This window comes from Cavia porcellus, unplaced genomic scaffold (genome assembly GCF_034190915.1).
Source record: "Cavia porcellus strain 051 isolate PalLab524CR breed Dunkin Hartley unplaced genomic scaffold, mCavPor4.1 scaffold_1, whole genome shotgun sequence".
Lineage (NCBI taxonomy): Eukaryota > Metazoa > Chordata > Mammalia > Rodentia > Caviidae > Cavia > Cavia porcellus.
Genome location: NW_026947484.1, coordinates 189,722,312 through 189,747,928, shown reverse-complemented (window position 1 = coordinate 189,747,928; position 25,617 = coordinate 189,722,312). Strand labels below are relative to the sequence as shown.

Here is a 25,617-nt window from a genome sequence, read left to right as displayed (position 1 = left end):
GGGACAGGGAGGGTTCGGGCAGGGCCAGGTTCTTAGGACCACCCTGGAGGAGGGCCCTCTGGACAGCTTGCCCTAGAGCAAGGCAGGGAAGCAGGGCCAAGAACAGAGCACCCTGGATCAGGTGTCTGCAGGAAGAGCCCCCGAGAGCAGCACGCCCTTCAGAGCGCAGTATTCGAACTGCCCTTCGCTGTTTATACAACTTTATAAGCTGTTCTCATTACAAATCCTTCAGAAACACCCTTTGGAGCTGTAGCTGGTGGCACATGTATGTAATTGCAGCATTCTGGGAGGCTGAGGTGGAAGAATGGCAAGTTTGACCCCAGCCCAGGCAATTTAGAGATGGAGACCCTGTCTCAAAAGATAAAGAAGGAATGGAGACCTAGCTCAGTGTGAAGAGCCTGGGTTCATTCCCCAGTGCTGCAAAAGAAACCAATCAAAAAAAGCACACAAGACAAAACAGACACACCAAGTAAACAAAACAGAGAAATACCCTTTGGGTGGCCTTCCTCTCCTGGATATGCTGCTGTTTCTGTAAGCACCCTTTTGGGGGAATGCTGGGTGGGTTCCCTCTACTCTCAATGCTCAGTTCTATGAGTGCACTTCCCCAGCCATTGTGCCTGTGTTCTCAGTGCCTCCTGGGAGCTGACCTTCTGCCTTGGGTGGTGATTATGCACTTGAGAACACGTTAGGGAGCCAATTTCTTTGAAACCAGACCTATTTTACAGTAAAAAAAAAATTTTTAAGTTCATATTGATCCAGTTTCTGGTATATCCCCCATGTTATTTTTGTACCACTTATTTTTCTGATGTTTTGTTGAACAATATATATTCTGGAAATAAACTTTCAGGACCTCTCGTTTTCTAGGTGGCAAAGTCCAATTTGCAGGCAGAGGGATTAAATTCTTCTTTGGAAGAGCTCCAACACAAGATTGAAGCTTGTAGAGATCCCCAAGGAGATAAGACAGTGAGTGTCCTCTAGGTTCTATATACGAGCACTCAATATGCATCATACTAGAATCATAAACTTGAAATAAACTTATCTCTGGGTACAGGATTCCTCCAGCACACATGAAGCTGGTGTGTCTCTGAGCTCCTAGGCCCTGCTTTACTCAGCAGAATGGAAGGAAAGAAGAAAAAAGAATGCAGGCACCTCACCACCCTCTTAGCCGCAGGGAAGCATTTGGAGTCCAGTGATGTGTGTGGGGGGGTGTCTATGTACAGCTTGCAGGTCCTTTTCCCCCTGTGATGTCACCAAGCATCCCCTGCTGGACTAAGAACGCTGCCCTAGATGAATGGCAGGAGCAAGGCTCTGCCTTCCCAACGGCCACTTGGTATTTGATTTTTCATTTTCTTTCTTTGATCGCAGAACATAAACTGCTTTTGTGTGTCTAAGCCATGAAAAGTCAGAATTGGAGAAGTTTCACAGCAATGTGGTTCTAAATGACCCCCGGTCCCTGATCAGCAGACTGGGCCTCTTAGTGGGCCTCCCAACTTATTCTCCTGCCATGAGGGCACATTTCTGTCCCTCCTGCTCCAGATGTGGCCTGGGTTTCCTTTTGAAGCTCAGCCAGGTATCTCCAAAGCCGGAAGCCCCAGCCCAAGGTCCAGATTGGGAGGCTTCTTGCCCTCTCTGTTTCACCTTTTCTGTCCATCTTAGCAGCTAGAGAGTTTCACTTCCACTGTTGTTAGCACTGAGGAGGCATTTACTTTTCTTTCTTTATTGCTGATTCTTATACAGAATTAACATGATTCTTAAGAAAAGTGTAAGCATCCACAAAACATAGAGAACAGAATAAATCCCCCCCCCGTTCTCCTTTTCTATAGAGACACCCCCAAACCTGTCGTGCACCTTCCAGCACATTTCTGTGCACTTCCACATGGATGTGCAGAGGAAAGGTGGTTCTTATAGTTTGCCAATATTTACCTGGTCTCCTTTATAAGCCCACACACTGAAGACTAGATAAAACCAGTTAACCCACTGTGACCTTTCAACAGGCTCTTTAGAGCAAGCTCTCCCTCTCTGGAACGGAGCTGTTAGCTTTCTCACATTCCCTCCCCTTCCAAACCTGATCTGTCCTCCCCACAACGTGTTGAGTGGATTCCAGGGGCTTTCCCAGCCTCCTGGGCAAGCAGAGACAGTGTGAGCTCGGGTGTGCGAGTCGTTCCTATGTGGCTGCGCGAGACTGGTTTCTGGTCTGCAGGACAGTGGTTAGGAGACAGTAGCAATGCCTTGGATGTGTGGTGAGGGTGATGATGGTCAAGGCTGTGTCTCTGTGCCCCGTGAAGTCCTAGTCCAAGGAGACATGGCCCATTGATGTGGTATCTACACAGTCCCACACATCCTCGCCACATGCACTGAATGTTTCCTTCTAAACATACAATAATGGAGCTGCAGGAGAGCCTAGGAAGCATTCCATGTTCCTATCTTACAAGGAGACTGAGTTAAGCAAGTTTATGTCACTTTATCAGAATTGAACCCGCAGAACTAGGACCAGAATTTACCATGCCCTGGTCAGTGAAGGATCCCCAGCCCTAGTGCAGCTACCAGGGAGAGCCAGCCCAGTATTTCCCTCTCTTTCGGCATCCTCCTGCACCCGTGAGACATCCTCAGCAGACCAGGCCCTGTTCTACAGTTCCAGTGGAACCTATTTGCCCTCCACAGGCTACTTCTTAGGGCTTTCTTCCTGCATGCTTCCACTAGGTGGTGACCACAGAAGACCTGCTGGGCTGTGTCAGAACTTGGAAACAGGAACTGAACCAAAGGATTAAGTACCTCAACTGCAGCCTGGACACAGAGCCTGTGACTCACGAAATCTTTAGGGTAAGGAATGGGGTAGGACAAGGATAAGTGTGGGCAAGCTGTTGTCTGAGATTCCGGAGACCCACTGGCCTCAGGACCGCCTGCAGGAAGAGGAGACTCCCAGCCTCTATTGGACATCAGGCCTCCTGAGATGCCATGGTACGATCATGGGAAGCTGTGGAGTCAGATCTGAGCTGAGGTCTCAAGTGATCCACCTCCTTGCACTGGTCTCTTAGAGGGCCTGTCATCTCCTAGCACCACCACCTCATCTCCATCCTGGTCCTCAGCCTGTGCACAAGCTCCCAGGCCAGATCCTGCCCCAGTTAACCCCTGGCCTCCCCACCTGTACCCACAGATGGCCACCAGCCTTTCCCACACACCTCACCATTTCTTCCAAGTCCCTGTCTCTTGCCCATCTGGCTGCCTACGTCCTCTCCTGTTCCTTGTTGTCCACTCCCTGGAGCTGCAACTAGGCCAAGCATTGGAAAACACAAATGACTGCATCATTTCTTTGCCCTCACGATCAAGTTCAACGCCTTCAACCCAACACACAACAGCAGCTTCTGTGGGCTTTGTCAGTGGCCCTTTGAGCTCTGATCTCCAGGTTAGACTTCACTTCTGCTAAGCCTTCTCTTACCCCATGCTCTGTGTGTGGATCTCCCAGCCCCAGAGCACCCGCCACTTCCTCATGAAGCCCACAGCCCACACAGTGAAGTCTCCCCTTAAAGTTTTATCCACCTCTAGCCTGTGTGCCCTTGCAAGGGCACAGCCCGTGTTGCTTTTGCACCTGCCCAGCCCTCACACTGGGCTGTGCCCACATGACATGTTCAGCCACTCCCAGCGAGGGCCTGAGAGCTGGCTGATGCAGGGATGGGTTGCTGCCATATGTGCTGTCCATGGCCAGCTCTGGATTCCCCCCGTTCTGCAGGGAGGCTTCACCAAGCAGCCCGTGCTAGCCACCCATCTGCCCCTGGTACTGCACCCCGAGAGACAAAGGCTTCCATAGTCCTGTCTAAGAGCTTCCTGCAAGGGACTGGCAAGAGACAAGGCTCAGAATAAAATAGGGTTCAGCTGAACTTAGTGGCCCCCGTGGGCACACCTTGTCTAAGTTCTGTCAGTCACTCACTTAGCCTTCACCCATCACCCATTTAGCCAGAAACACCATGTGAGCACCTCTGAAGCAAGCCAGCCCTGCAGGTCTCACTTCAATCTCACAGAAGATGCTAGAACTTTTCCCTCATAACACTGTCTCAATTTTGACCAAGCATTTATTTGTGTAAATGTGCATGTCTTGGTTAGTTTTGTCTCATGGCTGAGATAAAATACCTGATACCCAAAGTTATGGAATAAAAGATTTATTTAGCTCCCAGTTTATGGAAATTTCAGTCCATAAACAACTGTCCCCAAGGCGGGCTGGCATAGCAGAGGGACAACAGTCCGTGGTGGTGGAAGACAGCAAAAGCAACAAAAGCAGAAAGGGAGCTCAGAGTGAGGCGCTTTTTCCTCCCTTATACTGTGTGCAGACTTCCTTCCCTAGGGCGGCTGTGGCGCCCCCAGATCCCACCATCTCTGTGCCCTCCTCTTGCACAAGCTCAGGAAGTTTACAAAATGAGGACCCTGTTCCCCTTCGGAGTCACCTAGTTAAACTTATAGACTTCTCAAGTTGACACAATGAATTAAGCGTTACAACATCGTACACTATAAATAGCCACCCTCTTTCTAGCCCGCAGATTTGTCTTATGTACTGCAGGCTGTAGAACCTTTATTCAGTTAGCTTTGAAACTCCCAAATTGACACACTGTATCAACCATCACAGTACATAAATGTCTCTTCTGTGTGGGTTGTAAGGAGACAAGGACCTCATGTGGCCTTTCCACCTCTGTGTCTCTTGAGAACAGATAGACGCTTGTGGAGAGCACACACTCAGGAGAGGCATGAATGTTTCTAAAGACATGAATGAGTGAATGTACTCACCAAGAGAGAAAAGAGCCCTGCCATTTCTTTTTATAGCAGAGCAAACAGGAGCTCCAAGATGCCGGGCTGCGTACTAGTGTCCACTTCCTGGATAGGGTAACAGTGGAGCGTTAACCACTGCCAGCCTGCCGCTTTCCTGGCACCAGGTCCCACATACTCGGCCCTTCTCTCTGACCCACAGGACGCTACCCTGAGTAACCTGGAGATACAGAGTGACAATCAGATGTCTTCAGCGACCCTTGAGGAGGAGACCAAGACAGACCTCATCAACCCTGAGTCCTTTGCCCAGCCAAGCCGCATGGGGAAGCTGATGATTGACGATCCTGCCGTGGAGGTGGTCAAGATGATCCTGCAGTGAGTGCCTTCAGAGGCTGGGTTTGGGATCCTGCATGCCTGGTCTCCAGGCGAGCCCAATCTGAGAACCTGGGACTCTGGGCAAGGGCTACTCCTCTCAGAACCTTGGTTCTCCATTTCAATGTCTGAGCTCATGACAGGACCTATACAGGTGGTAGTGAGGACTGCTGCTTGGGCCAGCCTGACCTGTCCTGGTGGTCACTTTTGGGGACTGTGGGAAATCTCATGCCTTTTTCTTTTGTTTTAGATTTCCCAACACAAGATCGCCTCACCAGTGTGACAAAGACCGGACAGGTAGAGGCAGGCAGACTTGTGGGTTTTGGAGTAGCCGGTGGTGGGGAAGCTGGTAGCAACTGTGGCCCATCCTTACCTCCTGTCCTCTGATCTCATCCTGGGCACTCATCATTCAAGCCTTAAAGCGACAACGCTGCCGGGCAGAAAGCACTGTAAAGAAGATCCTGCCTAGCCCCAGTTCAACCTCAGCAGCAAGGTAGAAATCTGTGCCCCCAGACCAAGGCTAAAGATGACTCTGACCTCAGAATGCCCCATCTGTGCTTGTGCTCTGGGACTCCTTTAGCATCCAGTGCCAGAGGGACTGATCTGATGATGGCTTTTGTCCTGATTGAGTTCATGTTGGGGAGGGATGTAACCCCTCCACATCTCCTACCTGGGGTAGCGTCTGAGAACCAGGTGGTTGTCTGTGACAGGGCAGGTGGAGCCTAGTCCTGCCACCAATGGATGCTCGTGGTCAGGAAAGGGGACAACTGGCATCACAGAGCTGATGTTCTTGGAGCAGTGCCACAGAGGTACGGGAGTACTGGGCTTTAGTGCCCTACTCATTTGCTCTGTCCACTGAGCCTTGTATGAGTCATTAGATTGGAGGCTCTGGTCTCATACAAAGGCTTTCTGGAAATTGAATAATAGAAGTCATATGGTTACAGCCTCCTGTATCTTTTTTTTTTTTATTTTATTTAAGGAGAAAAGAAAAAAAAAGCAGGGAAAGGGTACAAGTTATACAGATTTACAGAAAAAAAATGAACAGTAGGAAATCACTAGTTAATGGATTACATATTGTCATCTTAGAAATAATTGTTCAAGTCACAAAATTAAAGCTTGTAAAGTGGACATTCCATCAATGATACTGCAAACAGTTCTGTTCATTGATCCAATAAAACTCTGTGATATCATTTTCTATCTTATACACTTAAATATACATGCAGTTATATAGTTTAGAGTACTTTCTTTTCCTCTCTTTTGTACCATGACTATTACACATTTTGGGTTTCATTGCTCCCACGGTTCTTATTACTTTTTTGGAAGAGAGTAAAACCAAATGTGACATAACAGAACAGAATCGGTCAAGTCAAAAGGGTGGACATAATAGATAATGTAAAAACATAATACAGGTGATCAACAATGGTTACCATAATGTCTCCCGCTATCTCTAATAGAATTGCCTATATCATTAGTTATAATACAATTGAACAAAACAGTAAAGAATAAAACCGACAAAACCAAAACATTGGAGACATTGTAGGTCTTCAAAAGTAGCTAAAAGTCAACAAGAATGGGCGTCATAATGAATCTCATTATCTTCACAGCTGATGCCTAAACTTTCGAACCTGATACTATCCAGCAAAACAGAATAGGGGAACATCAGTTAAAAACCAGATGGTGAGAGTAATACAGGGCTTTAAATCAAGGTAATGAAAAGTCAAAATGGGTTACTATAATATATCCTGCTATTTTTTTCCTTTAATTAAAAGGATAAAGATAAAAAAGTAAATAATGGAGTGGAGATTGAGATAAAAGAGGGCATAACAACGAAACAGCGCAGATCAAAACATAACCATTTAAGCAGAATAGTGTTTCACCACCAGATAATCCTAACCTAAAAGTAGTTACCATATTGTTTCTTTCTTTGAAATCCTTGAGTACAACTTCGTATACTGTAGCATTAAGTATATCAAAACAATGTAAAACCATTCAAGAGAATGACAGCATTACAGAGTATTTAGAATCGACTAACAGAAAATGAACAATGGTTTCTGTATAATCTCCTTGTCTTTAAAAGGTTTTTGCTTATACTATCGTACATAATAAAATCCAATAAGATACAGCCTATTTAGACCATTGGAGACAGAAGGACAAAAGCTAGATGAGACTTCAAAACAAGATGATACTAAATCAGTATTACCTATTAAGATGTCATTTTCTCCAAAATAGCTGTTCCTATCATCCAATCTTCTCTGCCTCATTTCTGTTAAGCTCTTTTTCTGCCAGTAGCTGTCAGTTTGTCTTCTTCATTTTGTTCTCTGCTCCATTTGTTGTGGCCTCCCCGCCACTATTTCTGGGTTCTTTGTATTTTTCTTTTTTTAGAATATCCTGCAATACTTTCTGTAGAGTTGAATTGGTGGTTGCAAATTCCCCCAGTTCCTCTTTATCCTGGAAGCACCTTGTTTTTCCATCAATTTCCAGGGACAGTTGTGCAGGATATCTCAATCTTGGCTAGAGATTATTATCTTTCAAAGCTTGAATTATTTCCCCCCACGCTCTTCGTGATTTGATGGTTTGTGCAGAGAAATCTGCTGTAATTCTGATGGGTGTTCCCTTGTAAGTGGTCTGTTTCTTGTCTCTTACAGCTTTTAATATTCTGTTCTTGTATTGAATTTCTGGAATTTTTATTATTATATGCCTGGGTGTTGCTCTGTTTGGGTTGTAGGTAGCTGGGGTCCTGTATGCCTCATACATCTGAGTATCTTTACCTTTTGCTAAATTAGGAAAATTCTCCTGGATTATTTCTGTGAGTAGCTTTTGTAGTTCACTTGTTTGCATCCCTACTTCTTCTTTTATGTTCTTAATCCTTAAGTTATGGATCCTCTTATCATCTTCTTGTCTTTGTATTATTGCTGTTTGTTTCTTTGTTATTTTTAAGAAGTTTTTCATTTCATTCTCCCATATTACAAGTCTGCCCTCCAGTTCAGATAGTCTGTCCTTAGTTTCTTTCAAGCTGTTATGCCAGTCTTCGATAGACTTCTTAGTATCTTGGTAGTCCCTTTGAACCTGCTTCACGTATTCTATGCTTTCTCTGTTTTCTCCATCAAACAATTCTCCCCTTTTTTTCTGTTCTTCCATTCCATCACCTGTTTTTTCTTGGGTGGTGCTTAGCATTTCTCTAACTATTCTGCATACTTCTAGCTTCAGGTCGTTGATAACTTCATTCCTGAATTGGTCTATGAGGCTCTCTATATGGTGCCTTATGTGTATTGGTGCGGTGTCTGCTATTGCCTGTTTCTCAGAATTGGGGGCCGAGGAGACTTTCTTGTTGCTGCCTCTTCCCATGCTGCCTCTTCTTCTCTGTTCCTTATATATGCAAGCTTATATAAGAGGCCCAGCTTCTCTCCCAGTCAGCCACAGCCTGATCGAATTGCGCCAGTTAGGTGTTCCCGCTCACCGCTGCGCACCAGGGAGTTACGGACCAGGCAGCCTACGCGTCTCCCCTCCCGGCCACCGTCAGGCTCTGGGATCTGGGTTGGGACAGTCTACCAGGTCCGCCGGCAGCGTCACGCAGGCCAGGCACTTTTCACCAATCCCGCCCGAGAGGGGGATGTGTGACTGGAGTCGCCACCGCACCCTGCTCCCGCAGGACTGCTCGGGCCCAGAAAGTCCTCTGCTGGAGTCAAACTGTGGTAGAGTGTCAGTTTCTCTCACTCACCTCACCACAAGTCAGTGCACGCCTCCCTGCCGTTCGCAGATTGCCGTTCTCAGAGCTTCTGCACGTCTCTCCCCTTGCCGAGCCGCTGTAGAGGCAGCCAGCCGCCGCGCGGCGGGAAACCCAAATCGCGGCTTACAATGGCGCGGTTCCAGCCTCCACACCGAGTCTTTTCTGTTCCTGTTTTAGCACCAGGACTGCATTCCAAGTTGGCTTCTCTCAGCCCAGTTCGTTCCTGAGTCAGCAGAGCATATCTCCACCTGCTTATGTCTCCTTAGTCCGCACCATTACTGGCTTCTGAGCGGAGTCTTTCAGAGAGCCGCCGGTAGTTGCTGTTATCTGTCCGCCATGTTCTCCCGGAAGAGTCAAATGGCAACTTAATTGTGTGTACTGAGCAATTGGCTAGATCTTACATCTTTGACATCCTCCATAATATATTAAAAGATCACTGTGTGTCTTTCCGGTCTGTAAGAGTCCTTCCATGAAGCCTGTAGGCCGTAGAAGTCTCAGTAAGCAGTCTAGCCGGGACAGAAAACTTTTTTTTTTTTTTTGGTCTTTTTCATTTTTATCGGTACTGGGGATCGAACTCACGACCGCCTGCTTGCAAGGCAGGTGCTTATGCCGCTGAGCTAAACCTCCAGCCCCCTCCTGTATCTTTTATAAGTCCTGGTTGATTTGTCTTAATACCTGCTTTTGAGAAACCAAAGGGAAAACCTTCCCTCCCTTTACCTGCTGAAGCTGTTTTTGAACCTGAGTGTTATGTGCAATGTCAAGAGAACAAAAACCAACCAAATGAGTGAAGCAGGGACTACTAACTACGGGAGACAGTCACCACCACCAAAGTGGGAGTGGGCTACCGCCTTGGTGGATTCAAGGCAGACAGCGGAGCAGGAAACTTGCAGTGGGAGAGGGGAGCTGGTGGGAGCCAGCCGTACAAAAGTGGGGTGTCCTGTGGAGCTGGTTAAGGTGCACATCTGGTTTACTCTGATTGACCCTAAGTTAGAAATAGTAACAAATACTAGGGAAATTGTCTCAGGTCCTGGCAAGTATTATGGTGGATACTGGTCACCTTCCAGGCCTGTCCCTAGCGATAGCAATCTGACTTCCTGTATGTGAGCCCAGCTCCCAGCAGGCTGGCTTCGGGATGCTTATCAGAGCCAGGGGCCCAGAGTCCTGGGCGAACATAGCAAGGGAGCTATGGAGTGCTGAATGCAGTGATGAACCAGACTTCTGTTTGTTCGTTTCTGTATTTAACCTCTAGCTGACTGTCATGATCCATGTCAGTAGGGCTGCCGCAGGCACCGAACTCAATTTACATCAAACCATAACAATTTCTGAGTATGAGCACTACTGTAGCTATTACTGAATTTTTAGTTATATTTAAACCTGAATTTCATGAATAATGAGCAAATTCTAAAAATCTCTCATTACTCATGAAATTCAGGTTTAAATGGCATACCACATCTGTATTTTCTAACCCCGGTGATACTACCTGTGGCTCGACCTCCTTTTCTTTCCTCACCACAGCAAAGGGAGGGTGCGCATCCCTGGGCCTGAACCCCTCTGTCTTTGCTCTTTCCCGGTGGCCTTAGTGGGACATTAACAGCAAAGGCTTCCCCCCAAGGTGAGGTTGTCTTCAGGGCTACTGAGGAGGAGGAAGCACCCTCCGCCCTTCTAGGCGGTGCTCCTGCAGGCACAGGCTTGCGTTTCCTCTGTTCCCAGTCGGCCAAGCACTAAAGCATCTTTGTCCTGCAGTGTCACACGGCATCCCAAACTCACCAAAATGGAAAGAAGGTACCAGCTTCTTGGGGAAAAGCCTCCTCCTCCGGCTGAGTAAGTGGTGGCAGAGGTCCTTTTAGGTGCATTGTTTCAGCATGGGGTGGGGGGCTGACTCTGCTGAGAGGAACAGCAAGAATGGGAAAGGGGGTGTGGGGGCCAATACAGGAAAGGGAAGAGAGGGGACAGGTAAGGGTCAAGGTCACTTTGTCTTGTCTTGTCTTAGCCCATTCCATCTAAGTTTATTGAGAGATACTTTCTCCAAAATTTCATATTTTTGTGGCATTTCATTGGTGGCAGGGTAGCAGACACTCCTGAAGTCTCGGGGTTTTGGTAGCTTTTTCGATGCTCCCCTTTTCACCCTCAATTTTCTTTATTGTCATTTTTCAATAATGAAAACAAATCCCAGTCTGCTTGGTATGGCTTCATTTCAAGCAAACTAGCAAAATGTCAAGTTCAGAAAATTAAAAGCCTCGGAGAAAGTCGAGCACTGTGGAGCACCCATTCTGCCTAACCAGGACCCTGCACAGAGCACCTCTTTGTGTCAGCCCGTTGGCCTACTGGAGCTGGGAACCGTGCATGCCCTTCTGGTGCACAGCTGCCCCACCAGGCACCCCAGGGGTCACCTGCCTGCAAGTCCTCAGTTACACCCCCCCTTCAGCCCACACACCAGACACTCTGCTCCATGAGACCTTGACTCTCTATTTCTGTAGTTCCATGTCATTTTAGCATGTGTAGACAGAGGACATTACTACCACAGTCAAGATACAGAACTGTTCCATTCCCGCAAAGACCTCACTCTTGCTACCCATTTACACGCCACTCCCAACTCTATGCAGCCAGGAACCCTCTTTCCATCCTGATAATTTTGTCACTTGGAGAACATCATACAAATGGACGCATGGATCATTGGACCTTTATTCAGAGTGGCTTTTGTGCTCAGCATAGTCATCTTGAGACCTGTTTTAGTCCCTCTGTGCTACTATAACTGAGTACTTGAGACTGGATACTTTGCAAAGAAGAAAGGTTTACTTTACTATGCTGGAGACTGGGAAGTATAAGGTCAAAGCACCAGCATCTGCATCTCCTGGGGACCTTCCGGATGCATCATCCCACGAGAAGTGAAATGTCACAGAGCAGAGTAGGAGAGAAAGGAGAGGGTAATGGGCATAAGGACGAGAGAAAGAAAGAAGACTGAATGCATCCTTTTATCAGAAGCCCACTCGTATTAAAGGTCTACCTCTCAATACTTTGCATGGAGGATTAAATTTCTAATATATGAACTTTGGAGGACACATTCCAACCATAACAAGATCCATCTAAATTGTCACATGAATCAATAGTGCATCCCGTTGTATGACCAAATAGATTTCATAATAGAAATATACCAGTTTTTTAGAGATTTTTTAAAAAATCATCAGGATAAATAAAAATAAAATTAATTGAGCATTTATTAAATCCTCTGAAAAAGAAAAGGCTATCTTGACATAATATAGTGGTTAACTTCTCAGAAAAGAGAATCAGACTAATGCTATTTTGTGTCACCACATTGGGATCCTAGGCAAAGGACTTCTCCCCAAGCCTCAATCTTTCCATCTGTACAATGAGTAGGAGAGAACCTTCCTCTTATAGCTGTAGAAAAGAACTCAATTTGGACTCCCTTCAGTAACACAAGACAGTCCCATTGGGAAGCAGTAGAAATCTTGAAATATGGTAAATTTGTAAAGAAAAAAGGCAAATAAATACATTAGCCTTTCCCCTGCCCTCGGGCTACTTGCTAAAGAAACCTTAAAAACTCAGTAGGGGGAAGGAGAGGTTTCAATAGACCGTGAACAAAGGAGGAAACACAAGTGGAGAGAAACAGTCAACTTCAGAGAAATACAACGAGATGCAAGAGGAGCAACAGGTCCACCCCATTCTTCACCTGAGAGTAAGCAATACAAATAGATTTTTGTGGCAACTTCCAGTTTGAGGTGGAGGTTGGAGATGGTCCCTCCCTTTCACTGAGAGTTGAACATGCCTTTCCAGACAGCAATTTGGCAAAATATGGTGAAAGCCCTAGTCTTAGTTGGTTTTCTTGTTGAGACAAACCCAAAGTTAGAAGAGGAGAGGTTTATTTTGGCAACAATTGGCTGCTCCAGGGCAGGGCAGCCTGCAGAGGGGCATCTCGGGGGACAAACAGCTCGTGGCCAGCAGAAGGCAGCAAAGTAGCAAAAAAGCCACAGCACCCTGCCCTTCCCTTTCATCCTGTCCAGGCTACCTGTGCTTGGGCGCTGCCATCCACACCCAGGCGGGCTTCCCCTTATCCGCACCCAGGGTTAAGCCCATCAGTGGACTACTTTAGTAATCACGGGCACTTAAACCCAGCATCACACATTTAACCCCAGTATCTCCCATCCTAGATCCAGCCACCTCTGAAGTCTCCACAGAAGGCTTTGGGGGGACATCTAGACATAAGCCATAACATCCTAAAATTATGCCTTTTTGCAGCTCTTCAGGTATTTATCCCGAGGAGGTCATCCCACTGTGAGGAAAAGCTTCTTGCACAAATATTTTTTATGCCAATTGAAAATGGGAAAAACCCTAAAAGTCCAAAAGTAGAGCATAGTGGATTGTGGTACATGTGTACTTGATGGTACTCCACAGCGGTTTAAGAAAATACCACAATATGGCAGATATCTACAGCTTAATATAAACAGAGCATGATGTGAAATCACACACACCTAATTATGGCTGATTTTATTTATAAAATTAGCAGAAAGACATACATTAAAACGTTGGTGTTAACTTTCCCTGGTTTTTCAATGTATTCTTAATTTTCTGTAAGTATGATAAATGAATTTTAAAATGAAATATCAGTGATCTGTACACATACAGTGTAGAAAGTGGCAAACATAATGTATGTATAGAGCAGTCATTGTGACACTTTATACAGATAGTGAAATATTATGTGCCCTGATGCTACATGCAGTTTGAACAATCTGTACTTTATCTTATTCTTGGTTTTAAAAAGTTTGACTTAACTGGGCAGGAATAGCCAATGAGTGCAGAAATTCGCTCACACATCCCTGGGGTGTGTACCATGGGTCTCCGGGCCAGGGCTAGCAGGAGGGTGCTTACTTCTACAGGAAGTCCTGTTCACTTGATCACTGTGTGTAAACAATCGTTCTTTCCTCTTTCAACCAATGCTGAAGCACTGATAGGTATAGGCCCTGCAGTTGGCTGGAGATTGCATGGTGAGCAAAAACAGACACATGAAGTCCATATCCAGAGTTAAAAAATGAACTCAGACAAAGTAAAGTAAAGTATTCACAGGTTTGTTTGAGCAGATGGCAGTTCTTGAAAGGGCCCGTGTCAGATGGTAAGAGGGTTAGGCCTCCACCATGGAATACAGTACCAGGAAAAAGACTTTGACAAGACAAAGAACAACTTGGGCTAGCTAAAGTGGAAAGCTAGGGGTTAGTCAGCTATTTCTGATCCTTTAAGCTTAAATTCTGTTTTCCTAGCCCTTACCTTTCAGTCTGAGGTTGCTTCCTTTTCGTTATGTAAGAACTCCAGGTAATAGAGCTCTTCCAGCCTAATGACCTCCCAATTCATAGTTTGAACACCCAGTGGAGTTTACAATCATCAGAAAGCAATGAATGATGATCATGATTAGAACATGAATCCCAAATCTGTGTGATTACATGGCTATGGGCTGGGGGAAATTCTAAAAACATTAGGCAATTGAGAATTAGCACTGGGCTGGGATCCAGGCACAACCAAGAAGGAAGTTTCAGCTTGTTTTTGGAGAGAAGTCAGTGGTACAGACCTGGGGTGGTAATAAGTAGTTATAAAGGATGAGGGGGCCAAACAGAGTACTTAGGATGTTCTGTGTGTCCCTGGTAGCATGTTTGGACAAGGCCCACCAGGATCTGCTTCCCGTGTGTTGCAGGGACTTTAAAGGGATCATCCTGGGTTTCCTATGGGAAAGCAATGTGCACCTGCTCTCTGTTGCAGAGGTAAGAGCCACTGCCCGTTGACCTGAACCCCCTGGGAATACATCCTAGCTGCCTCTGCCTTCTGCAGTCTGTTGGTCATGGCTACTTGGGAGTAAATGACAAGAAATGATTCCACCTTCTTAATGATTTTCCTAGCTTCCTTTAGCTTCTGTGTTTTTTCTCTTCCTAGAAACCTAACTTCATTCATTCAGCATTTAATTGTGTATTTAGGCAGTCTCCAAACATATCTTGGGCACCATTTGCATATCAAGTCCTAGACATGCCAAAAGGATTAAACTTGGCCTCTATCCCCAAGGTGCCCAGAACCCAACAGGGCATCAGTGGGGTAGGGGCACAGGGAGACAGCAGAGTCTGTGGGAATGACCCCTGGCCAGCACATGCTTCAGCACATCATACACAATACTGGTGCCTCTTTTTGCTAACTTCCACAGAGCTGGGCACCCTTGCCCATCTTTTTGGCCCATGGTCTGTGCCTGGCATGCTGCTTCCTAGTAGGCTCCCAACCTGGTCACAGTTTGAGGTTCCTTTGATACAGATCTTGAAGGATAAATAGGATTTGTCATTTATTCACTCACTTAACAAGTAGCAAAGACTGACTTTGGCCCCGAGTCATATTAAGTGGCCTTGTTTTGGAGACAGGAGATGGCAAGGTCGGAGGGGAAACATGAGCAAAGACTAGAAGGCATGGAGGTGAGGGTGGGTGGGTGGAGCTCAAGCCGAGGGTCGGAGGATCTCACCCCAGCACCGCTGGTCACTCCTCTGTTACAGGATTTTTACCGCAAAGAGAAACACCCAGTCACCAGGCCTGACTGCATGTATGAGACTTTGGACCAGTGTGCGGATCACATCATTAAGAAGATCCTGGAGTACCAGAGCCAGACAGATGAGTACCACAACTCCTGCCTCATGGGTACGTGTGTTTGGCAGCTGGCAGGTGGGACCCGGGGGGCACAAACCCAGAGATGGTGTTTGCCCTTGACCCCTTGCCAGTTGAGGTCACTGGGAGACACAGGAGCCTTCTCGTGAAAAGATGATCTCTTCGAATTAGATAAAAGTAATGGTTAGAGTTAACTGGAGAAAAACAATGCAAAAAAGAAAAGTTTGTTTTCTTTAAGAAATGTGGTGATTTGGATCACTGAAAACCCTACATTTGCTCCATAGTTATTTTTTACAGTTCTGCTGAACTGTTTTCTTGTCTTACAATTCATCAGTATAATGAACAATTCAGAGCTTTTTAGTCTATTTACAGGGCTGTCATCATCACCACTGTCAGTTTAAAAACCTTTGTCACCTCAGTGCCTCCCAGCCCGGCCTGCCAATAATCCACTTCATGTCTATAATTCTCCTCTTTCTGTACTGTTGGAGAATGGACTCACTTAGGCATTTGCAACTGGCTCCTTAAATTTTGCACAATTTTTTTTCAAAGAGGAAAAGCTTATTATGGCTTATGATTTTAGGGGTTTCAATCACTTGCTTTTAGACCTGTAGTGAGGCAAACATCAAAGTGGGAGCAACTGGCAGACAAAGCTGCTCATCTCATGGTAACTAAGAAACAAAGAGAAAGATAAGAAGGGCCAGAGACCAAGATCCTGTTTGAGATCACAGACCAGTGACTGATTTCCGTCCACCAGGCCTCACCTCTCAAAGGTTCCACCACTTCCTGGCAGTGCCACAAGCTACAGGCCAGGCCTTCACTTCATGGACCTTTGGGGGACACTTACCCAAACCAGAACGAGTGTCCTTTCAAAGCGTTTCTTTGTCTTTTCTATTGATTTTACTTAAGGTGTAAACATAAGTGTTTCGTTCAAGTTCTACTCAGGGACAGTAAAACCAGGTAACAAAGTCCTATTAAACAAATGTAACTCTACAAGTTACACCCATAGAGTAGTTTGCTAAGAAGTGTCTTTTATTTTGTATTAGCACATTAATTGTACAAGATAATGGGTTTATTGTGACATTTTTCAGACACTGCCTCGTGCTTTCAGGTTTGTGTGCGCTGTAGACTATGTCAGCTCTTCCTTCCTATATAGTACGAAGTGGTGCTGACCTTGCTGTGCTGTGCTCTGAGGCAGCCTGGGGAAAAGGAGGGGAGAATTGAGGGAAATCAGGCCTGGGGCCAAAAGTATGACCTTGCCTGTGATCTCACTTCCCCGAGGCTCAGCTTCCTCCTCTCTAAGGGGGAGACAGTAACAACACCCACCACGGAACACCTGTATGAAGACTGACCCCTGCGTGGATTTGCATGCGCAGGAAATGAATGACCAACAGTGGCTCTTATGACTGTGGTTACAGAATGACTGGAATTGAAACTATGGTGATCTCTATAGCTTAAAATTTCCCCAAGTGAGCTCTGAGTGACCCTAACCTACATGAATATCCTCAATACAAGGATCCCACGGTCAGATGGGTTTGGGAAATGCTGCAGAGGAGATCTCTCTCCGGCGGACTGATCATTCTCCACAAGGGAAGCCTGCATCTCTTTAATTTGGCAGGCTGGTATCCTCATTACTGACAATATGTAAAATGCTGGAAAAATATTTGGGGGATAATGTTTTTTAAATGCATGGATGAACTAGTTTTAAAATAAAAAACACACAAAGCCAAAACCTGAGTGAAAATAGGACTGCTAGATGATAAATTGGTTACTGCCCTAAATGCATTTACTATTTCTACCCAAGGTGGAAAGTTCACATAAAGTTGGAACTCATAGAACTCCACCCTGAGTAAAATGAAGGAGATAAAAACCAAGCTCTTCTTTTTAATGAGAAAACTATATTAAAAATAAAAATAAAAAGTAAAAAAAAAAAAAACAATCAACAGGTGTGGTGGCACACGCCTATAATCCCAGCACTCAGGAGGCTGAGGCAGGAGGATTGTTGTGAATTCGAGACCAGCCTGGGCTACAAAGTGAGCTCAAAGCCAGTCTGAACTGCAGAATGAGACCCTGTCTCAAAAAGACAGGTAAACAAATAAATCAATCTTGGTACTAGGTAAATGGTGGGGGTTCCAGTGGAAATCCAGAGCTATAAGTCATGTTTATGTTATTGCTGAACTGAATTCACATTTATTTAAATATGAATTCAACTTTGTTCTTGAGGATCATCCAAACGATCTTAGAGACTCATACTTTAGTTTACAATGATCTTGAGTAGATGGCATCTAAAACTTGCTGTTAGAGACTCCCTAAATTTTTCTCTAGAAAACCTACCTTAAAAGTAGACCTCAGAGTATTCCCACAAATAAAAATTCTTGAAATCAGAATTCACCATAATGAACAAACAATAACAAAACCCATGCAAACACAAGGAAACAAAATAAGCAAAAGACACAGATGTTGAAATTATCAAACACAATATAAAATAGTGAATGTACTTGTTATAATAGTTAAATAAAAAAGGAAATTGGAAGTGTAAGGAACAAGAAATTATTAAAATGACAAAGTAGATACAAAAGAGAATCAAATGGAACTTTTTAAGAAAGGAAAAATTAAGACTTGAAAATTTAAAGCTAAGATGGCTTTACTACCAAATTATCCACAAAGGAAGGTGATTTTGTTGAACTGGCAGATTAAATCCAAAGAAAATATGCAGACTGCAACACAGAAAGATAAAGAGGTGAAAATATGGGAAAGAAGTAAAAAAGATGTGAATGAAAGAATAGTCTATCAGAGATATAGAAGGGGAGAGATCAAGGCCACATTTGACGAGATGATAGAGGCATAGAGTGTAGAGAGGAGAAACCCCCAGAACTTGCAAACCAATCTTTTCCATATTGGTTGGACTATATTTTCTACACTGGTTTGATGGAATCCCTATCACTCAGTGGGAGATCAAAGTTTTCCCTTTGGGAAACTGCTAAGGGCCTTTGTTAAAGAGATGAATTAAGCAACTTGGTTTCACTCTGTCTTTTCCTATGGCTCCCAACCTCAATTCCTGCAGAATTACGAGTCCAGATAAAGAAATTTGAGGAGCTGTTGCCCCAGGTGTGTTGGCTGGTGACAGAGAATTTCAAGAAGCAGCATTGGCAAAAGTTTTGCACCATCATGAAAGATATCCGGAAAGAGTTTGAGAAGCAGCAAAAGCAGCTGGAGAGAAGGAAGGTGACGGACCCAGGACCAGCCAGTTCCATTTCAGAACTCAGGGTTGCTGGGGGTTCAGAATGGAGGTAGCTCATGGGCAGCCAAGTTTAAGAGCAGAAGATGAGCTGGGCTTGGGGTTATTGGATGGGGGCTGAGAGACAGAAGATGTTGACGGTGCCAAACTTTTTTGTGTGTGTGCTGGGAATCAAACTCAGGACCTTGTACTTACCCGATAGGCACTGTGCCGCAGAGCTGTATCCCCAACCCCAGATGGCATTCATGAAATAGAACTGAACTAACAACTTCACATAGCAGACATTCCATGAACTCTGTGCTGGGTTCAGTGGGAAGCTATACTGGGTGTGGTGGAGGCAGGGTAATTGCAATCAGCAAGGTTGTTCACACTGGTCCTTGGAATCATGGAACATGATTGATGCTGATTTTATTGGACTACAGCCCCAATGGTGCTGGGGCAGATGCTCAGATTGTCCTTTCTGCAAAGCTCAGAGTTAGCCCTAGCCGTGACTCCATCTTGACCTCTCTGCCACTTATTCTTCTGCCCAGCCGTGACCCCTCACATAACCCCGGTCATAGGACACATTTGTCTGACCATGACCTTGATTGACACAGGGACATTTTGATGCTGACCTCAAGTCTGGGTCAAATCCCTGCTGAATTCCGGATTATTTAATTGAAGGATCAAAATGCCCAGAAGCTCCATCCAAATCTTGGACATCCCCAAAATCTCCAGCAAATGAAGTCTCTCGATGCTTCAGAAAAGACAAGACAAGAAGACCTGAACAATGCAATCAAGATGACCAGGGAAAGGCTAGAGGTCAGTGGTGCTACAGACTCCCCGTCTGGGTACTGAGGGTCACACTGCCCTGCAGAAAGATGGAAAGCCACTGGCAAAGCATGACCATTGGTTGGCACCTGGTCCAAAGCAGAAATGAAAGTGGGTGGGGTTTGTAGGTGAAATGGTGTTTATGTAGGTGAAATTGGGTGTTTTATTTTATATTTCCTGGATTTCTAAATTGTTTTTAAAAATTAGACACTGAAATTTTTTCATGCTCATCTAATTTTATTTCATCTTCAGTAAGGAAATGTCTGTGTGTGTTTGTTGCTCTTTGCTGAATCATTTCTTATGCTAAACCTAAATTAGCTCTTGGGAGAGGCCCTTGACCCTGAGGGCCAGTTGCTGGTTAGCTGAAGCAACTGGCACCATGGCTCTGGGCTCAGCTCACTAGATCCCTGCATCCTTCCTGCAGTGCCAACCGACATCTGGCCTTGGAAGGCAGTTCTCTCCCCAGCTCCACACCTGGCCCTTTCTTCCAGGACTCTGCCAGGAAGTACAGCCACTTTTTCATCACCAGCTTAGCCACCTTCACCGAGAAGCTCCTGCTACAGCTGGATGAAGTGGTGACCGTGGATGACATCCAGGTTGCAAGTAAACACACTAGGCCTGTGCTCTGGTCCCAGGGTGGCAGGAGAGGTTGCCTAGCAGGGGTGAGAGGTACCCACTTTTCTCCAGCTCCACCGGGATAAAAACAGTTTTTCCACTGAGGAGACTGATTGGTTTTGTTTTCATTAAGAATAATTTTTTATTAAAAAGGCAAATGCCTTATGGATCAAAGATACAAGCAAATGAAATCCTAGCAGTAAATATTTTCACATGCATGGTTAGGGCTAACTTTTCTAAGTATGGCATGAGAACCAGAAACCATGAAAAAATGACTGGCGCTTCTCTGAGGCTGAAACAAAAACAGAAAAATGTCAAATATGAAAACAATGAGCCACAACATATTCCTCACAAGGTATGAACCAGTGCAGAGGTTACTCTCTCTGCGGTACAAAGAACTCCCACCAGTCACATTTTTAGAAGGAGACAAAAAGTAAGGGAAACATGTGCTTCAAAAGAGAAGCAGTTTTATGAGCAGTGGTTATAAGATGCTCCATCTCACTGATGATGGAACATGTGAATGTTAATATCAGGGAGATATCATTTCTCATCAATAGACTGCCAAGATTTTAACTTTGGTGGCCATGCCGAGAATATAGGAAATGCCTATGCAGATGCCCCTAAGGGATGCTTAGCAGGTGTCTTGTAGGACTGTATCTTGATAACTACTCTCTTGGAGAATCCTCTGTCAGTTCCCATGAAAATTCTGCATGTGGCCAGCATGCCAGGAATCTCAGTACTATGAGAGAGTGAGGTAGAAAGATCTCAAATTCTCTCCATGCCTAGACAATTTAGTGACTTAGCAGGATCCTGTCTCAAAAGATTAAAAAAAAAAAAAAAAAGAACTGGGGATGTAGCTCAATGTGAAGACCTGGATTTAAGCTTCAGTATCACCACCACTCTCCAAGAAAACACACTCAAAAAAACAAACCTTCCGTGTATGCCTTTGATCTAGCACTTCTAAAAATGTGTTCAGCAGAAATGCTTATACACTCTTCCCAAGATATATGCTCAAGAATATTTGTTGTAGCACTGTTTGAAATGGCAAAGTACTGGAAACAGCACTGATATTCATATCTAAGGGATTGGATACCTAAGAGCTGGTACAGATATATGAGTGGATACTGTGAACTCTCAAAGTGGGAGTGGCAGGCCTGTATGTGCTGATATGGAAGGACATAAGGAAGGATTGTATGCAAAAAGACCAGTGGACAAGGAGAACATGTTTATGATCACATGTTTAAAAATCATGTAGAACACCAACAGGTGTTTAAATGAATCTGTGTGAGAGACAGAGATTGAGAGAGACAAACGGAAGGAGAGAGACAGATCCTGAGGATAGGTACCAAACTGCTGAGGAGGACTCTGCCGGGTGGAGTGGTAGAAGGCTCCTAAAATCACACACGCATACATGCACACACACACACACACACACACACACGCATGCATACATACACACCCCAGTCAGTGGTGTTTAAACTTTTATAATGTGCATATTACTTTTATACATGTAAAATTAAAATCATATACTCAATGTCATTCATTACTAGTGTATAAAGTAATCATCTATTCCACTTTTTAAAGTTTTTATTACAATGACAATAAACATTTGTTGCAGTTAGATAAGAAATTTAGGATGAACCAAGAATCAAGTGAAGAGCATATTCGTCCTGCCAAGAAATCAGTGATCTGGGTCCTCCTTGTCCCCTCCCCACAGGTGCAAGCACAGATCCAGGTGTAGGGCCTGTGGATGTGTGTAACCTGAGCCTCCTCAGGTGGACCTGGGCTGCCATCCCATGAATATTTTCTATTGCTGTGTACTGTGTTTCACTAAGCATCATTATTTACCAGCTCATCTGCTGCTGTGCACTGGAGCCGTTTCAAATTTTTCACTCCTATAATTGCACCAAAGAGAATCCCTGCATCCATGCATCATTATTTTGGGGCAACAAGCCCTTAGCTTGAAGTTTCTGGGTGAAAATGCATACATGCTTTGGAGGTGTTGGCTACTTTCCAGCATCAGGGGTCTCTTTGGGAACGCATGACCAACAGACATGCTGGTGGTTGAGAGTCTGTGAGAACAGACGCCTAAGTTGGCAGCGGAGCCCATTGTGGTGCATGGTAGAACCCTGGCACCAGATACTAGGAAGTCTGCGGGCTCTAATCTCGGACTTCTGAGCCAAGCTGCTTGACTCTACCATCCACAGAAGACAAGGGTGCAGTCAGGAAGGCTCCTGCTTGCAGTGACCCTCGCTTCACAAAAGCATATCCTCTCCTTGTCACAAAAGTATATTCCAGGTTGGGTAAGCAAGCCAGACATTCAGCAAACAAGCATGAATGTGTTTGTTCTAGGGGTGCTGTTATTCAGAAAGCATATGAGCTAAAGAAGATTCTACAGAGTGTATTTGGGGGCTCACATGAGCTGTGGGAAGATCAGAGCATCCAGCTCAGGGATTTGGAGCTGGGAACCACCCAGCACATTCCTCAGACTTCTGCAGTGATCCCCACTACACCACTGCCCAGCCACCTATCTTGTGCACCAGCTTCTCAGTGAAGGGGCTCTGCCTGCCACTGAAAGCCCCCAGTGAGGAGGCTAGAATGACCTCTCCTACCTCTCAATGCTACCAGGGCCACCCCTTGATCTCAGGCTGTGGGTGAGGCCACAGTCAGTAACCCAACTCTCCCTGTCAGGGATGGAACCCTCCAAACAGAAAATGTCAATCCTTGTACGGAAGAGACTGGCCAAGATCTCCCTGGAGGAAGAAAGTGAGAAGCCTCTGACTGACCGTGGGAGCAGGTAAGAGCCCAGAGCAGCAATAAATGGGTGTGTCTGCTGGGCATGGGGCAGGAATCCTTAGGGATTGGGCCTCTCATCTTAAAGAGCCCTGATTACTCTAGAAAGGCCATTTGCTCTGAGCCTCAGTTTCCTCATCTGTGAAGTAGACATGGCAGAACATCTCACAGTATCTAAGGAAGTTAGATGAGAACATCCATGGACACTCCTGTCCTGCACATACTGAGAGCTCAGGAACTATGAGTTTGTATGATAAAGATTCATCCTATGAATCCACAAAGAAAGGGAAGCCTGTCTCAGAAAGAAGCATATTCTCTGGTCACTGTGAACCACTCCAATTGTCTCTCACTTGTGATGAGAACTGTAAAATTACCTGTCCTCTGTGCTCCGAGAATGTGAAAGCAATGACTTGCCCACCTATGTTTCCAGCAGTGACTTTTACAGTATATTAGGGGAAATAGGCTAGTACTGCTGGCTGGCTTGAAGACCAATAGGGAAACAGACCCAGAAAAGTTAAGGCATTCGCTTCCCCACAGAGAACCCAAGACTGCACACATAGCCATTATAACCATATGGAAATACAGAGCAGAACATAAAGAAGTGGAACATGAAGTGCTTAGTTGGACCTTTCTTTTAAGGAGGCTGTTTAAAGCCATGGTAATTGTTGAGCTTTATCAGCAACAGGGGTGGCAGGTAGGTTTTGAACAATGAAGCCAAACGTGTGTTTGTAGGAAGTGGCCAGGAATCAAGCCCACTGAAGTCACCATCCAAAACAAGATTCTTGCTCAGAAGACACACTCAATAATCACCTCCAAGACCACCCTGGGCCACCTGGCTGCAGTAGAGGCCCGAGATGCAGTGTACATGGTAAGACCAGGTGGGATAAGTATAACCCTGGAGCATAGAGTGGCTCAGTGTGGCTGGCTCGGGAAGAAGGAAGCTCTCACACTGAGCACCCTAACACATATCCTATAGAGCAGATGACAAACACGTGTCAGTGCTTCCCAAAGGCACAGGTTTCAACACTGAACTGGTATAGACAGAGATGTGAACCAGGGGTTATGTCTGGTATCAGTACTAACATGGGTCTAAGTTTGAGCCTGCTGCCATGGGAGCCCACCTAAAGGACACCTACCCACAGTGAGCATGAAAAAAACCTTTCCATAAGGACAGTAGAGTGAGCTACGGAATGTGGCAGACAGGCAGGGAGGTGATGGGAGCAGTGGCTTTGCAGTGGGGCCTTGAGAGCAGGAGCACTAACCAGATAGGCGTCTGCTAGTGTCTTCTGTTAACAGGAGATATCTCGCTGAATCCTCAGAGGAAGAGGTAGAATAATGGTCCTCATTTCATTGATAAGGACATCATTGCCTGAAGACACTTGTCCTTCTATGCCACGACAGGGTGGCAGACCCAAGATTTGATTCCGCTGCCTATGAAACCCCAGAAATCTGCCTGACAAGCGAGGCCACGCCCAGATGTGACCTCTCAGTCAAGGGACCTTGTAGCTTGAAAGATACATGGATCTAGGTGTTCCAGGAAAGGTCTTGTCCTACCTGCAGATCTGCTGGTCCTGGGGTTGAGAAAGCCAGACATGCTCAGTGCTGACACTTGCCCAGCTGCCAAGCAGAGAGAGTGACTCTGCTTGCTCACTGAGGTCAACCAGGGCTGGAGGGCAGGGCCTCAGCCTCAGTGGGATGCTAGGATTCCTAAGCTCCAGGAGGCTCCTCTGTAGGACGAAGGTCAGGACAATGCAGACTAAGCCAGAGAGACATTGTCCTAGCCTGTCCAGCCCCTGTCTTCCCAAGTGACCCCAGCCAAGGTTCTGAGCCTCAATCTTCTCATTTATAAAATGAGGGAAATAACAAATGGATTGTTGGGTGGACTCATGGAAACTCTTGCTAGTCCTGCAGTAGGGTTAGACTTCTTGCCAGCTGTAGTGCTCCTGGAGCAGAGCGCAGGAGTCTTTCCACCTGGTCCCTCCTGCTGCCTTTCTTTCTTAGAAGTACTTAGCACTGTTTGAGGAGGAGCTAAAGAAGATCCACAGTGACAACGCAATCCAGGTGAAGCAGGCTCAGCGCTGGAAAGACTTCTGGGTACGCTCCTTGGACACCATCCAGGGCCTGTACCTGTGACCCTACCCTGCCTCAAGTAAAGTTATGTTTGTGCATACTTCGTTCTCTTGTCTGTCTGTCCATCCATTCATCTCCGCTCTGTGCCAGGCACTGTAGCTTCATCAGAAACAGGACATGGTATGGTCCCAGTCTGCGTGGAACTCACTTCCACTGGGGAAAACAAACCAGACATGAAAGAGAATGTCCACACAGTCAACAACAAACGCAGGTATTAGAAATGGGTCACTTAAAACAGATAACAGAACTTCAAAGGAAATAACTCTCCAAGGCATGCCTGGCATTTCAGCTTTCATTTCCTCTGGGTGGAGCTATGAAAAGCCAGTTTTCTGCAGCTGGGCATGAGGAATGAAGGATCTGCCTGGCCAGGGCTAGGGGGATACTCCATTTGGAATTCTGCTTCCCAGATCAGGCGCAGAGGGGTATCCACTTGGGCTTTTAGGGAGAGAAATGGTGAGATGAAGGCTTGCAGACTCAGACTGAAATCCAGAGAGATGTGCTCCACCGAGCACTCGCCTCCCTGTCTTTCTAGCCATAACCC

General features: G+C 45.6%; 1 protein-coding gene across 1 annotated transcript in view; it reads left to right on the top strand.

Moving 5' to 3' along the window:
• The window catches only part of Ccdc180 (coiled-coil domain containing 180), a 60,533-nt gene extending 35,417 nt beyond the window's left edge, over nt 1–25,116 (top strand). Inside the window, exons 24-37 of the mRNA XM_023565524.2 lie at nt 865–963; nt 2,701–2,820; nt 4,955–5,127; nt 5,375–5,421; nt 5,539–5,617; nt 10,595–10,672; nt 14,550–14,616; nt 15,385–15,526; nt 18,555–18,715; nt 19,392–19,529; nt 20,030–20,141; nt 22,845–22,950; nt 23,679–23,814; nt 24,948–25,116. Coding sequence (XP_023421292.1) covers nt 865–963; nt 2,701–2,820; nt 4,955–5,127; nt 5,375–5,421; nt 5,539–5,617; nt 10,595–10,672; nt 14,550–14,616; nt 15,385–15,526; nt 18,555–18,715; nt 19,392–19,529; nt 20,030–20,141; nt 22,845–22,950; nt 23,679–23,814; nt 24,948–25,079 — 1,590 coding nt within the window. The 3' untranslated portion in view covers nt 25,080–25,116. The remainder of the gene's footprint in view (nt 1–864; nt 964–2,700; nt 2,821–4,954; nt 5,128–5,374; nt 5,422–5,538; nt 5,618–10,594; nt 10,673–14,549; nt 14,617–15,384; nt 15,527–18,554; nt 18,716–19,391; nt 19,530–20,029; nt 20,142–22,844; nt 22,951–23,678; nt 23,815–24,947) is intronic.
• Nucleotides 25,117–25,617: the final 501 nt, after the last annotated feature.